The sequence below is a fragment of the Vespula vulgaris genome, chromosome 17 (genome assembly GCF_905475345.1).
Source record: "Vespula vulgaris chromosome 17, iyVesVulg1.1, whole genome shotgun sequence".
NCBI lineage: Eukaryota > Metazoa > Arthropoda > Insecta > Hymenoptera > Vespidae > Vespula > Vespula vulgaris.
Window position 1 is genome coordinate 2,903,747 of NC_066602.1, and position 15,540 is coordinate 2,919,286.

Sequence of the window (15,540 nt, forward strand, 5' to 3'; positions counted from 1 at the left end):
GTTCGCGTTCGCGTCGGTCACTCGACGTAAGAAGCGCATTATAAACCGTAAACGTTCAGGACCAGATGCTGAACACATCGGGATTCTCCTCCCGCGTTATACTCTGTCTCTTCGACGGATTTCAACATTTCGACCGTTTTACGAAAAATTCCTTCGATATCTCCCTCTGTTATACGATCGATCGATAAGACAACGTAATAAGAAAAATTGTATATGTCATTTCGTAAAAATTAATTCGATACGAAAACGGTGTAAGAGATATGTACGTACGTATCTAAGACGAAGAAAGAAAAATTATTAGCTTAAGATCGTTCGCCATCTTTCTGGTGGTGGTAATTGCCTCTACCTCTTCTTTCCGTTTCATCGTCCAGCTGTTTTCAACGCACGGTAGAACGAATACGTACTTACTTACTTACTTACTTATTTACTTACATATGTATGTACGTCTGTCGGTAGAAATCCGAGAGGTACACGAGGAGTTAAATAGCCTCGTGAATATGCACCGTGAGCTCTATATAAAACGGCGAATGTTGTTAACCGACGATAGACCTCCTTCGACCTCTTCCTCAAGAACAGTTGCGCCAATGCGCAAATAATGACATACGAAGAAGGGAATAAAGCCGTCTTTTGCTCGGCTTCCTTTCTCCGCGCGCGACGAGAGAAGTCGAGAGACAGGGAGAGAGAAAGAGAGAGAGAGAGAGAGAGAGAGAGAGAGAGAACTTAATTACTCTCTTTCTCTCTCTTTCTCTCTCTCGTTTTCTCTCGGCCCTTTCTACGCACGCGATCTTACTCATCGGTCCGGAAACGCCGTAGGTACTGGGTGACGTCGAAAACATAACTACACGTGTCCTTCGTAATAAAGTCAAGACGATCGAAGGATAATAATGAAAAGATAAAAGAGACAACTCGGTCTCAAAATATATCACGAGGAGATATTTCCGTCGCGTTTATTCGAGATTTCTTTTCTTATCGCGACGATCTCGTCGATACGATGATGTATATATTTATATATATGTATGTATACGTACGTACAACTCCGAATAGCAAATTTAAAAAATTTGTACCAAGGTCGAAACGACATTGACCCTAAGTAAACGTAGATAAGTACATCGTTAAAAGGCGGGATCAAGAGAATTCTTGTTACTTACTCGGTTCTTTCTTTTACCGTGGAAAAAGACTGATTGCATTTTAATTGTGAAACGACGTTGCTGACGGTTAATTGAATTAGCGGTGGTAGAAGGTGATAGAAGCAAGCGTATCGTGTCGTTCTTTGTACGTATATACGTACATAAATACGTATGTAGGTACGTAGATAGATATGCATGACGTTAGTTACAACATTCGTAGTTAAAACCACGTAACTAGTCCATAGCTCGCGACTAACTTTGAATTGTATCTTTTAGCGGAAAAGATAGTTGCCGATGGTAGGTTGTATGCGTTCCTTCGAAACTGTGTGCGTGTGTGTACGACAAGAAAAGAAAAGAAAAGAAAAAAAAGAAGAAAGAAATAATGAATCTTTCTCTATCTATTAACAAACGTGATATACGCACGTAACTATGTTCAAACAATCAAGTAGAAAGAAAAATCGAAATAGTTAAACAAAGTTTTGCAAAGCGAAGTAGTTAAAGTTCGAAACGAAGAAAGTAATATATACGTCAGACTTTGGATGCTTCGATGCGTATCACCCGTTAGAAAATCCGGCCGGGGCGTGAGTAATTCCGCCGTTGGCGTTGCGGGCAATATAATGCGGCACGGTAAACTAAAAACACACCGAACCCGAGCGACGGTTTCCATGTGGGCCGTAGATTGTGCTTTATTATGGCGGAATTTTAGGTCAATTGCTAAATTGATCGACAATTTTCATTCCAAGAATTGAAATCTTCGTCGTACTACGTCGTACTACTCTCTAAGCGTTCACCGCGTTCACGCTGCTTTCTGATCTCTCGGGGTCGTTGCTCGCAAATATGGATAGGAAACAAAACGGACAAAGGGAAGGGATAAAGAAAGAGAGGACGTAGGCGTTCTCTTAAAAGAAAAGAAAAGAAAAAAGAAAAAAAGACCTGTTAATTATCGATGTCTGTCCTTTTATCGCAGCCGCTCGTCGATCACCCTCGCGAACTTTGTCGAGCGATTCTTTGTCGAGATACGTCGAGACGTAAGGTTGCGTGTCTCTCCTCCTTTCCCTTCCCCTCCCTCTTCCACGCTATCCCAAAAAAATGACCGTCCAATCTAAAAACCAGAACGAAGTCAATTGATTATTGACTCTTCGTCTTTTCGTTTCTTTCCGATACGAGTTAACTTTCCAGAACGAATATTTCTGACGACTCATTAAAGTCGATTAAAGGAATCTAAATCGAACGGTTTCCGAACACTTCGAGTTAATTTTGAATATCGGTATTAATTGATAACGATAATATCCTTCGATGATACGAAATCGTTCGAACTTTTTCTTATTAATGAACTAAGGATAAAGGATGAGAGATAAAGGATGGGAAGGGTGATAAAGAAGGACGGAGAGAGGTTTCGCAAAAGAGGTTATACGTTCGTAGGAGCAAATTAGAGGGTGTTTCGAATTGAAGCAACTCGAGGAGTGGAGGGATGAGGTTCGACGTTACGTTGTAACGTAGATGGAAATGGAAAAAGAGAAGACAGAGCCGAGGAACACGAGGAACTCCGAGGGATGAACAAATGAAATGAAATGTTGTTACTCGCGAACGAGACGGAGAAAGAGCCGAACGCGGAGGGTTGATCACCCTGGCTGCTGAAAGACGGAGAAAGAGAAAGAGAAAGAGAGAGAGAGAGATTGTTTGTCGTTACACCCTTCCTTCTATCCTGCGTTCTCTTGGTTTTACCACTCCTATTCCCAGTTAGACTGCTTATTTGCCTAATTGCGCGGCGGGCCCGATAAATTTCAACAAATCGTCGCTTTGTTTCGCAAATTTTACTCCGACGCAATCGCGCGAGAGCAGCTTGTTCTCTCTCTCTCTCTCTCTCTCTTTTTCTCTCTTTCTCTCCGCTGTACTCTTTTCCGTAGTTACCTGAAACATTTCTGAGGAATAGAAAGGAAGGAAGTGGACCTGGACGACCGACAAAAGGTATGTGGTATCTGTTCCGCAAACTCTGACCCAAATCTCCGTAACACACGACGAATAATTTCAAACGACTCGGGTCTCCCTCTATCTCTTTCTCTTTCTCTCTTTTTCCCTGCTCATTTTGTTTGTCGCTCAGACGATATTTCGAAAAGAAGAACATCATTGATCGTCGTGAGAAGAATAAACGTGAAAAGAGCAGACTTCTCTATTATCTGATGCTCGTTCGAGGGACAATCAACCGGTAGACACCGCCGATGCGAACCGCGTAAATTAAAAGGAACCGCGAGAGCGAACGAGGTTCTGCACGGTTGAAAAGAGAAATCGCTTTAAAAATGGCGCGAGTCGATCCTTAAAGAAACGAGCGTACCGTGAATCATCTACGACGTCGAACGATGCTTTTCTTTTTCTCTTTCGCGAACCCGTTTAAAAGACGATTCACGGGGGGGAAGAAAAAAGAGAGAAAAGAAAATGGAGAGAAAGAAGAAGAAGAAAGGAAAAAAGGAAAGGGAGAGAGACAGAGAGAGAGAGAGAGAGAGAGAGATAAAACCATCGTAGCCAGTGGTTCAGCTTCTTTTAGGTCCTTACGGTTACTTCTCTCTTTCTCGTGGGGCTCGTTAACGGAATCGCGGATCAATGTCGACCTTTGTCGCCGGTGCTCGTAATTTTATGGGATTTCATAACAACGAGAGCACATCGGGTACGTTTCGTATCGAATAGATTCGTATCGCGGTACGAAGGAAAGAAGGAAAAAAGGCGTGTGGGTTATGGGGGTGGTGGTAGTAAGAGAGAAAGAGAGAGAGAGAGAGAGAGAGGAGGGACGAAGAGTAAAAGGGAAAGATGGGATCGGTGAAGTGGAGAGTTTCATGACGGGAGATCGTCTTGTTAAAAGTAGCCCGCCTCATTGCCTCCGATATTTGGTTGGTACTGCTCTTCTGTCAGGGTAGCTCGAGAACCGAGCATCATCTCAATAGCCACTCAAAACCTTCGACCGTGTGCCGTCTTGTTACACGAGAGCGCGTATAGGTATAGATATGTTTAGGGCACGCGTCGAGATAGATCGCAAGTATGCTTGCTCATATATACATATGTGTGCGTGTGTATTTACGAGAGCGAAAGTTTCTTTTCGACGAATGATTTTTATCGATTTTATCGCAAGAAAGAACAACGACTAATTGACGAGACGAGGGCGAGGACATGCGAGAGAAGAAGAAGAAAAAGAAAGAAAAAAGAGAAGAAAAGGAGAAAAGAGAACAAGTGCGATTATTTTTAAAAAGAAAATACATCCGTGCCAGGATCGAAGAACGATCTTTTTTTTCTCTCGCTCTCCCCTTCTCTCCTTCTCTCTCTCTCTCTCTCTCTCTCTCTCTCAGGAAGGATCGACAAAAAAGAGAAAAAGAAAAAAGGAAGAAAAAGAGAAAGAAAAGAAATAGGGACCATCTTCGTAGGAGGCCGAGTTAATGAGACCTCTCCCCTGACTTTTCATATGCCAAGGGCTACTTATTTCGCATATCAGGACTCGAGAGCCAGGAGAGCTCCCGTTCTACATAACGTTCCTATAGAGATGTATGGGGCCAGAGGCTACGATGCTAGTACCTCGGCCAACACCTCAAGGCTAAACGGCCGCATATAAAAACGTGAAATATCAGGGGCATTTTCTTATCGCATAGCGGTCCGCGTTACCCATATGTAAAAACGAATAAAATCGTAGCGGTAAGTTGCGCCGGGGGAGAACGTGTGGCTCCGTAGTCGGACACGCCTTCGGGCCACTCGCCCGAATCAGATTCGTACGTTCCTGGCATATAAGAGTCCGCGAGAGCGGATAAATCCTTGCTACGAGAATATCCTGTGTCCCTTACCCTACCACCCCTACCTTCCACCCTCTTATACCCCCACTCTATTATCGTCCCTATTTATTCTTCTACTTCGTCTTCTTTCTCCCTCTTATAAAACCTGCTACTTCTTTATCCACCTCCACCCTATCGTCCGCCTCGTAAGATCGCGTGACTCCTTCGAAAGATTCGAAACAACGAACGTAGCACCACTCGTAACGGTAAAGATTTTAAACGACATTCTCCTACTTAAGATTAGAATCGTCTAATTTATTTAAACCATACGAGTGGTTTCTTTTCGAAACGTTGGATTAAAGGGCTCCTCTCTCTTTTTCCATCCCCTCCCTATCGGTCTTCTTCTTACTCCTTTTGTTCTTGTTCTTCTTCCTCTTTTCTGGGAACATCGAACGGAACCTTACGAATTACTCCCCGGAGATCTCTGGCAGAGAAGAGCGGCCCTATAGTCACCCCCACCGTCATCACCACCACTACCACCATCAGCAACGACTACGGTAACGTCTGCCGATGTCGAAAACACGTGTGCGCCATAGCGTAGATACAAGCAGACCAGGTTGGAATCGTCTGACCCATTTGCAACGTCACCCGGACAATTTCCAGCCAGCAAAGTTCCATCTTCGGGGCTTCGGGGCCGAGCGCAGGGAGCTCCCGTGATATTAGAACAAACGATTTCATCTCCTCGATTCCGCCTACACCGAGAGACCGTCTTCTTCTCCCCTTGCCTCTCTCCTCCTTCCTCCTTCCTCCTCCTCCTCCACCTCCACCTCCACCTCCTCCTCCTACAAATCCTCCCTCTTTCATCCCTTTCTCCACCGAAATTTCCTTCCCTACGTCCTCCTACGCCAAAATACGTTTCTGTACATGCGTGAACCCCTGTTTCCTAGTATCGAACGGCCAAGTCTACGAGGAATCTTCCTCGTCGTTAAATCTACTCTTTCCTCTCCTCCATCCACCCCCTATCCCTTCCAAACTCCCCTCGATTACGACACCTCAACGATTTCGTCGATATCCAAAGGATACATTTTCTTATTAAATCGCTACAGTTTCGAAATTTCTCATAATCTCTCTCGGTGATCATCCTCGATCTTTCGTAATCGCGATCCATTTTTTCTTTTTTCTCATTCACATATATCCATATCCACGTACGCACATCGCGAATAAATATCGTAGAATTTGACGAACTGTAAAAGAGAGGATATGTTCGCGGTGTATAATAATAAAATACTACAGGATAATTGTCGAAATTAATCTATGTAATCTAAAGACCGAGAGGAAGTGTATTTCTGGTGAACGCCGGAGTAACAGAAGGACGACGAATCGCTCTCTGTTGGATTAAATACCCGTTCCCGTTTTAGGTATCCACGATTACCTTTCCACGTGGTACTGGATAAATCGGAATTGCGTAATATCGTGCGCCCGAGTGCGCGCTCGCGAGTAGAATTGCGTAAAGGCAAATATGCAATAGACTACCTGAACGTCCCGTATTGTACGATTGTCTCCGTTCTCCGCTCCCGTTTCGCGGGAAATGCAAGGCAGGCATTTCCCGGCATTGTAACCACCCCGTCGAGTTCGGAGTATTGCCAGCCTCAACGTTTGAATTGCATTACCTATTATTGCTTATTGTTCGGCTCGCTCGCTTCGCATGCTACGATTCTCCTTCCCCCACTCCGAGTCTACAATTCCCTCCCCCTATTCCCATCTCCCTCTCTCCACACCTCACTCTCACCCTGGAATCACCCCAGAACCACCCCCACCCACTTTCCGGCTCTTTGCTTTCTACGCTCGACGTTCTCTCTCTCTCTCTCTCTCTCTCTCTCTTCATCTTTTGCAACCGTATATCGCGCATATTTCTTCCGACTGTATTTCTCTTCTCTCTTAGTTACTAAATATTCTAAGAATATCATTGATCCGATCTTTCTTATTCGCTCGTTTATAGATATTATTCGTCTGCCGCGTAACTAACAAACGTTGTTCTTGTGTATTTTTTCTTTTTCTTTTTTTTTTATTATATATCGTCAAAAAGATGAATGTATTTTACTTTTTTCTTTTTTTTTTGATTTACTTTATCCTACATTTGCCGAAAACGCATTTCATTCCACGTTAAACGATCCTACGTCGGTCGGATTATTAATTAGTTCATAGTTCTTGCTCGAGTAAACTCGATTTCGATCTCGGTAAGACCGAAAGACCACCAAACTTGGAAGGAAAAGTCTGAAAGCTCAGTCGTTCTAACTTCAAAGGTAAATGACACGGGAAATATGTATAATCCTTACGGTAGTTCGACCTTTGAACTGGAACGACTTACTGCACGACCGTCAACGTTATAACCAGCGTCTTCCACTTTATATACATGTCCCTTCTCTTTTCCTCTCTCTCTCTCTCTCTTTCTCTTTCTCGAAATTCTCCTCTTGTCAGTTTTATGTCAATCTCGGAATAGAGCGGAACATTGTCGCTTCGAAATTGTGCGTAACTATGACGATAGTTTGGTTGGGTTGGATTGGCAAAATTAATGAAAATTCGGGACGCGAGTTTCAAAGAAGAAGAAGAAGAAGAAAGGGGATGAGACGAGACACTAAAGTGGAAAGCGGATATATTCGAGATTCGTGTGCGTTAGAAGGAAGAATAGAAACGCTCTTCTAGGCCGACGAGGGCTCGACTAATCGTGACAAATACTGATCCGGGATTGCCGAATTATAAACTAATGTCTCGAGGAAACTTGTGACTCTGAAATGACTTTGCTACCTCTTCCCCTACCTCTTCTCGATTATTATACTTAACCATCCGTTTCCATGGCCTTCGACCTTCGTCGTACATTTGCTATTTTATATATATATATATATATACATGATATATATATATATATATATATATATATACATATGTATATATACGAACGACAGATTTCCTCAGAAGTACAACGAGCATCTCCTTCTAACATTTTTTTCTCTTTATTCATTCGACTATCTCTTTTTCTTTTTCATCATCTTTTTTTTTCACGAGTATTATTGATCAAAAAAAAAAAAAAAAAGAAAAGAAATAATGAAGAAAAACAGATTTTCGTGGATTTTCAATGATAGATTAATCCTCGTTTGACGAGCGATTGATTGAGTTTTTAAGTAACGACTATCAAAGTTTAAATAAATGATGGAAAGTCTGTTAGAGAAGCAAACGTTATCGTCTCTCTCTTTCTCTTAGAAAAAGGAAATTGGATGATATTTTCCTCAACGATCAAATCTTATTGCCAATTGAAAGAGGAAAAGTTCGCGCGGTACATTTACCCGAAGAAATCACCGTACGACGGGAAAAGTCTAAGAGCGAAAATGGCGCGTTTCTCTCTCTCTCTCGCCGTATCGTCGAAAACCCTCGACAATTCCAATAACGAGTTTTATCTACAGAGAGAGAGAGAGAGAGAGAGAGAGAGACTATCGCTTGGTCTAAATTCTTTTTCTTAAAAAAGGACAACGAGAAAAAACCAAAAAAAAAAATAAATAAATAAATTTCCTTGATGTTATCGGAAGAAAAAAAGAAGAGAGAGAATAAAGAAATGAAAGGAAATATTTAAAAACTAATCGAGATATAAGGAGAAAGCAAGGTGATGAAAAAAGAAGGCAAGGGAGAATAGACGAAAATGTGTGTCTTTATGTATGTGTGTATATATATATATATATATAGAAGCAATCCAATTTCGATGACCCTCGCTCATAATTTCATCTATCAGTAGCCGCAAACGGGCATAGACCCTGGTCGATACTTTCGCGAGAAGAAGATTTCGTTCTGGGATACGCCATGAGATATAATGAGAGCCCGAAAAGCGTCAGCGGCGTCTAATGTCGAAAATTATAGCATATTGGCAATAAAATCCCAAGCAGGGTTTGCCCCAATAGCCAAGCCGGTTAAGCATGGTTTCTACTCTCCATTGGGGTGACCAGCACCGAGATTGGGTGAGGGGGAGGAGGGAGGCAAGATGGGAGGGTGATCGGGAGGAGAGGAAGGGATTGCTAGCTTATTGTAACGAACGTTGGAACCACGTTTTGCCATTACGGGTAATCTTGTCCCGGGAGAATGTCCGATATTACGTTGATATCGCAGATCGATAATTCGAATTCTTTTTTTGCCTTTTCTACGTGCCAAATTTAATAAGATACGCGGCCGATTAAGAATAACGAGGGAATTATATTATTTCGTAAGTCGTATGAAAAACATTTTAAGGAATGCTATTAAAAAAAAAAAAAAATCATAAGGATTCAATCTCGAAACGAACGATAATAGTAATTAAGAAGGGGAAAAAAAGAAAAGAAATTAAAAAAATGATAAGAGGAAAAAAGGGACAATGTCGCGGAGGAGGAATAATAAAAGGAAATGCAAAAATCGTTTGAAAGTTAACGTTGATGATCTCTGATAATCTCTTCGGGTGGATTGTTCTTCTTCTTCTTCTTCTTCTTTTTCTTTTCGAATGAAACTTAAGCGGAATCGGATCGATCCCCGTCGAGTTCTATGTCCGAACAATGCGTCAATACCGTTCTGGCATCGATTCTCCTTATTCTCATCCAACCAGACATTCTGTTTCGTCTTGGCGGCCTACAGCAAATAATCTCGGAATCTTCCTCGGTATCGTAATCGTCGTCCGTTCCTCCGGAACTTCCGGTAGTCGCTCGAGAATCCGACTCGTTCGAGTCTACGTCGCTTTCTGTCTGAAACGTTGGGTATATATATTAATAATACCGTTGACAGATAGAAATTCGTTCCAACAAATTCGAATGAACGTACTCGATCGGTAAACGTTTGATCTTCCTCCTTTTCCCGTGTAAACTTCGCAGTGTTCTCCGACGAGACCGAATCTACGTTGGTAGTCTCGTGACAACTCGAAACTCTGGATACCGAAAAGTTAGACGTCGATGCCACCGATTTTTCGTCGTTCGACTTTCTACGAAGATAATTCGATTTCCAATTACCATCGGAACCCTTAGCGAAACCACCACGAGTTAATTTCTTCAATGACTCGGAAACTTTGAACTTGTTGCGCGTTCGGACCGGACAATTGGCCGATTCTTTGACCCCTGTCGATACCGATGTTGACTCGTAACGCGCTTGATCTTTCAACTTGTCGTTCTCGTCCTGCAATTGCTTCATCAGAAATTCGTACTTCTTGATGGTCGCGTCTCTGTTACTCTTGAACAAACTCATTTCACGTTCCTTACGAAGCAATTGGGTTTTAACTCGAATAAGTTCGTCTTTCTTGTCGTCGAGATCTTGGACGGTACGCGTTAACAACGTAGCTTTATTTTCATACATTACCAATTTAGATTTAAGATCATCGATCTCCTCTCTCGAACTCTTTTCTATCTCGATACGCAATTCCTCGGAGTTTATCAGCTCCTTTCTAATCGAATCCATTCTTTCCTTTATATCGATTATTTCGTTATCGAGTTCCTTGATCTTTTCTTTGTTCGTCGAATTGGTATGGAAGATATTGGTTACGTCCTTTCTCAAATGCGTTATCTCCTCCTCCTTCTCTTCTACCAATGACACAAAATATTTCAATTTCATTTCCAAACTTAATTGCACTTCCAATCGTTTACGTAATTCCTGACACAGTTCTTTCCTATCCTTGTGATACTCGGCGACGATCGCCGTTACATCGTTCAATCGATCCGTCAAATCGTTTAACTTGCTTAGATCGCGATTAGCCTTCGTTATTTTTTGATTCGCTTCGTTCAGATCGATCGTCTTCGACGTTAAATCTCTCTTGAGCTCGTTCATTTTCGACAAATGTTCTATCTTGCAATACGCCATCTGTAAATCCAATCTGTGCTTCAACCATCGCGATAGGTCCTCCAAACGTTGACAATTAAAGTCGTGAGGTCGAAAAGACCTCCTCGGTACGAGTCCGATTTCTCCGGTTTCTTCCGTTTCTTCCATTAATTTCAATCTTTCGTTCAATTCACGTTGCTTCGTTCTTTCTTCCTCGTACGTTCTCGCGTCGACCAAATCCGCTGATTTCTCCAACTGTTTCGATTCTTTTCGCAACACCGTAGTATCGCTTTCGTTCTCGATCATACTTTTATCGTTCGAGTTGGCAGAGACGAGCTTCCAATCGATGGTTTCTTCGATTACGATGCCAGAATCGTTTTTACTACTGGCGTCGCTCGATCTAAAATCGTTCCCGGAAAATTCGAACATACTTTTCTTCTCGTTCATAATACTGGCGACGTTCGAACGATTTCCTTTGATAAAACGTTTCGTATCCGTGAGATCGTTCTCGCGTTTCTTAACGTCGACGTGAGCTTGAACGATGAAATCTCTTGGTAATTCGTTGATACCGTCACCGAAATATAAGATTTCCGTGATGGACGATAATCTCCCGTCGACGCTCGAATGATTTTTCTCGAATTGAGGTAGAAATATCTTATCGGTATCTATCGGCGATATTTCCTCCAAATAATATGGCGGTTGAGGCGTGAACGAATCCTTTCGTTCGCACTCCATGTACCTTACGACGCTTTCCAATGCCTCGATTTTTTTCAATAAGATAACGTTCCTATTCTCGGCATCCTTGCAAGCCAGCTCGGTCTCGTTCAATTCTTTCTCACAAGATTCCAATTGTATCGTCAGCGCTTGTATATTAATCGTCTTTTCCGAAAGTTCTTTTCTCAATTCGTTTATTTCGTTCAATTCGTCGTTGATCGCTTCCTCCTCGACGTAAAACGTTTTCAAATCCGATATACGTTTCCCGATGAATCTCTTTTTCTCGTCTATAACGTTCTTCAATTTAAGCGCTAAATTATCCATATCGTCGTTCACCTCGTCTTCGGGGATATTTAATTTGGATATCTCAGATTTTGCGAGATCTTGAAAATCCTTTAATTCCCTCTTAAGCAGCACCAATTCCGAACTGTATTTATTATTTTCAGCTAGCACTATGCGTTTCTCGTATTGCAAATTATTCAGTGCGTTTTCCAAATCCCGTATCTTTCTCGTAGCGTCAATATTTTCAGCTTGCAAGTCTTTGTAAACGATAACGTCCTCGTCCGTCTCGCTTACGAACGAGAGCTCGTCTCTCTTACGTTTTTTAGCGTATATACATTCCTCCGAAATATTTTCCACTTGATCGTCGACGATCGAAACGTTCCTCGAACTTTCCTCTTGAACGTTACGATCGGCCTCGACAATAACATTTTTCGGGCTGTAGATCGTCTTGTTGTTCTCATCGTCTACGCTACTGGACGATTTAAATTCGTTACAAATTCCGGACTCGTTGATCCTTGTTGAATTATGACGATTGGATACTTCTTTCGTGCCAAATTTTTTCAACTCCTTTTTATCGGACGTTATTTGTCTCGCGATGGACGATACCTTCAATATACTTTTAATTTCGTTTATTAGTTCCGACGAAGTATCGATATTTACCAGAAAAGTTACGCGCTCGTTGCCGGACAACGCTCTTTGAAACATCCTCGTCAATTTCGATTCTCGAAATGGACCAGCTACGTGATCGTTGCTATGCTTGCTTGATTCTTTTTTCTGTTTTTTCCGAACAGTCTTTAAACATCTACCGAGTACCAACAAACTTTTGTTAATATTTCTTGCCTCCTTCAATCTCTCGCTGCTTAATCCGCTTAATCCTTTGGATCGTCCGGATCCAGCGAGATCGCAAAAAGTCAATGTACTGGCTTCGGTTTCGTGGGGCGCGTATGCTTTCTGATACTTCAACAATCCTATTGTGAATATGGTATGGGACCTCGAACATTTAGGATTTAACGTTGTAAACGAGGTACTCATCCTGGCTTGTCCGGCAACTAAAATTTGACAAGCCTCGAACGGTGTCGTTACGTAGATCGTTGTCAATCCCTTAACGTAAGTGAGACCGTTCTTATCACCGATCAATTTCAATGGACGATTTCTCAATGGTTCCTCGAAATCGAGAAGATCGTAAATATTGTCGTTGTAGATCTCGGCGAACGACAACCATACGGCGTACATCGATTCCCCGTTACACTCGTCACGTTTACTTCCCAATCCTATGATCGATCTTTCCGAATTCTCCAATGATTTTCTTGCTTCCGTAAATCTTTCGGTGTTGATCAAAGGCGATCTCAAAAGTTTCGCTTTCCTTTCCGACTCCTCCAATCTCTCGTTGTCGTCCAAGCTCATCAATGTATTGTTCGAATAGAGTTTATACCAAGGCACAAGAGTACAATTTATACTCGAGAATATGTGCTCGATACTACGGGGAATCAAACCCGGTTGATCCGGTGTACCGTGAAGCGTGTAAGTCTTACCGGAATTAGTCGTACCGTAACTCATTATCGTTGAATTTTGTCCTGTCAAAAAATCGACGATTCGTTTTTTCATGGTCTCCTCGAAGAATTCCGCTTGTGATACGTCGGATTGAAATATCTTCGTGAAGTAATATCTTTTGCTCGCGTTATGATCCACGTTGCTCTTTTTACTTATAACCAGAGGATATCTACAATTTTTACGGCCGACGCTCGGCTTGAATTTCGTTATAAGAGTCGTAGAATTTAATACCTCGTAATAGTTTTCATTTTCATTGATCGACATACCCTTTGGAATTTTTTTCGATTTCGGTTTAATTTTCAAATATACTTCGAAGGTCGAAACTTTCGGCTCGCATGGACTTTCAGGAATCGAATCTTCCTCGTCGTAATCGATCGATCCCATCTCGTCGGATTCTTCGATCGGGACATACTCAATGGTTGATCGAGCGATAGGCGATTTAACTTTATTATCATCGGATATCATTGTAATACATCAAATGGTGTAAATAAATGAATAATGAAAATATATAATAAAGGGAAATAATTGCAAAGATATCCAACGGCAATATAAAGTATTCAAACTCGTAACGAAGGAGAACGCATATCGTTCTGATTAACTTTAACAAATATTTTGGAACCATTAACACGACGCGTTCTAACCATTAACCAAGATCATCGTCACTGTTTAAAAAACGAAACCGTGTCACACAAATGAATAATGGATATTTCGAAACTTTTGATTGTAAGAGTATTTCCTCTCCGAAATTTGGGTTAGAAAGTTTAATCCTGCCCTAATCGTACGAACCGAGTGATCCGAAGTTGACTTTGGATAATAAGATCGATATTCTCAGATGAACGGACCGACTTGACCGACATGACTGATCGTCGTCAATAACATTATCGCGTAAAAATGCAACAATCGTACTTGATTATTTTCATGTCTGTGCCATATTTTTTTCTTGCAAAAGAAACAAGATCGTCGATCTTGGAATCGGTCGTTGACCTTCGAAACGCGAAAGAAGGACGAACAGAGTGAAAGTCAAAAGAAATTGAAATAAGAAAAAGAAAAGAAACAAAAAATAAAGAGAGAAAGAAGAAAAAAGCAGGAGAAAGAGAAAAATAATAATTAAGAAAAACAAGTGAGAGAGAGAGAGAGAGAGAGAGAGAGAGAGAGAGAAATAAAGACGAATAATCTGAGAGGATTATAGGAGCAAGAAGAGTACCGCGCGCGGACTGTATGGAGAAGGCGGTCTTCTTCTTGCGGAGTTGCGTCTCGCGAACGGACGATCCAGAAAATTGCTCAGAATTCAAGCGGACGAGCGCCTCGAAATATCTTCAAAGAAGATTCTCAGTGCGCGGCAATTTATACGCGTGTCGCCTGGCTCATTAAACGCAGCCAATCAAAGCCAAAGCTAATAGCCACCCGCGTTCGCTCCGACTTCGAGATGGGGACGTTATGTCCGTATGTCCGTTCTTTCCTCGTTCTTCCATAGTAATCTCGACATCGGAATCATATCGTGCTCAAGCATAAGTCGCCCACTGTGCTTCGAAGACCGCTGGCTAGGATCGGCGGTCTCTTTCAGCCGCCTACAATCGACTCCTTGTATCGACGAACTTTCTTCTTCTTCTCTTCCTATCTGCTTCTCTCTCTCTCTCCCTCTCTCTTCGTCTTTCTCTATCTCTCTCTCTCTCGAACACTCGTCTCTTCTCTTCTCTTCTCTTCTCTTTGCACTCCCTCATCCGTCTTTCTAGCAAGATTACGCTTTTCGTCTTCGCCGCTTTATACCGCGTGCTGTATATCGCCTCATCGCACGCGGCTACCTCTTTCTCTCTCTCCTTACTCTCTATATATCTATCTTTCTCATACGTCGGTTATGCTTTTGAACATCGCAAAAGCTCACCGCCGTTCTTTCTTTCTTTCTTTCTTTCTTTCTTTCTCTTTCATTCTTTCTTTCATTCTTTCTTTCGTTCTCTCTCTCTTTCTTTCTTTCTACGAGCAATCCATTTGGGTGGTCTTCAGTGAGTGATTTTTGTTGTGATTGCATCCAGAGAACCGGATGCATTTTGACTTTCCATATCGAAGCAAATCTTTTTTCTCTTTCCTTTCGTTTTGCTTCTTCTATTTCTAATACAGTGATATTCGTTCTGATTGCGTTCAGAATCTGATACATATTCGCTTTCCCTGTCAAAGTAAATTTTCTTTCTTTCTTTTTTTTTCAAGAATACGAGAGATTTCTCTTGGTCTCCCTCTCTTGTGTTCTATAAAGTATCGATAGATAACCAATGCTCTATGTATAAGTTAAAATATGTTCATATTCTTTC

The 15,540-nt window shown here is 41.8% G+C and overlaps 2 protein-coding genes across 3 annotated transcripts; both read right to left on the reverse strand.

The window, feature by feature from the left end:
• Positions 1–9,269: 9,269 nt before the first annotated feature.
• Positions 9,270–11,476, reverse strand: LOC127069923 (myosin-3-like). 2 transcript variants are annotated; one of them, XM_051007648.1, is made up of 2 exons: positions 9,707–11,476; positions 9,270–9,630 (listed from the first exon to the last, which is right to left on the reverse strand). In XM_051007648.1, exons 1-2 carry the CDS (start codon positions 11,423–11,425, stop codon positions 9,400–9,402), a joined length of 1,950 nt encoding a protein of 649 aa, XP_050863605.1. In that variant the 5' UTR covers positions 11,426–11,476; the 3' UTR covers positions 9,270–9,399. The 2 variants fall into 2 exon arrangements, with proteins under 2 accessions (XP_050863605.1, XP_050863607.1); XM_051007650.1 differs by having other exon boundaries at positions 9,551–9,626.
• Positions 11,431–13,702, reverse strand: LOC127069949 (kinesin-like protein subito). Its single transcript, XM_051007685.1, has 2 exons — positions 11,530–13,702; positions 11,431–11,438 (listed from the first exon to the last, which is right to left on the reverse strand). The coding sequence occupies exons 1-2, from the start codon at positions 13,700–13,702 to the stop codon at positions 11,431–11,433; spliced, it is 2,181 nt and encodes a 726-aa protein (XP_050863642.1).
• Between the last annotated feature and the right edge of the window lie 1,838 nt (positions 13,703–15,540).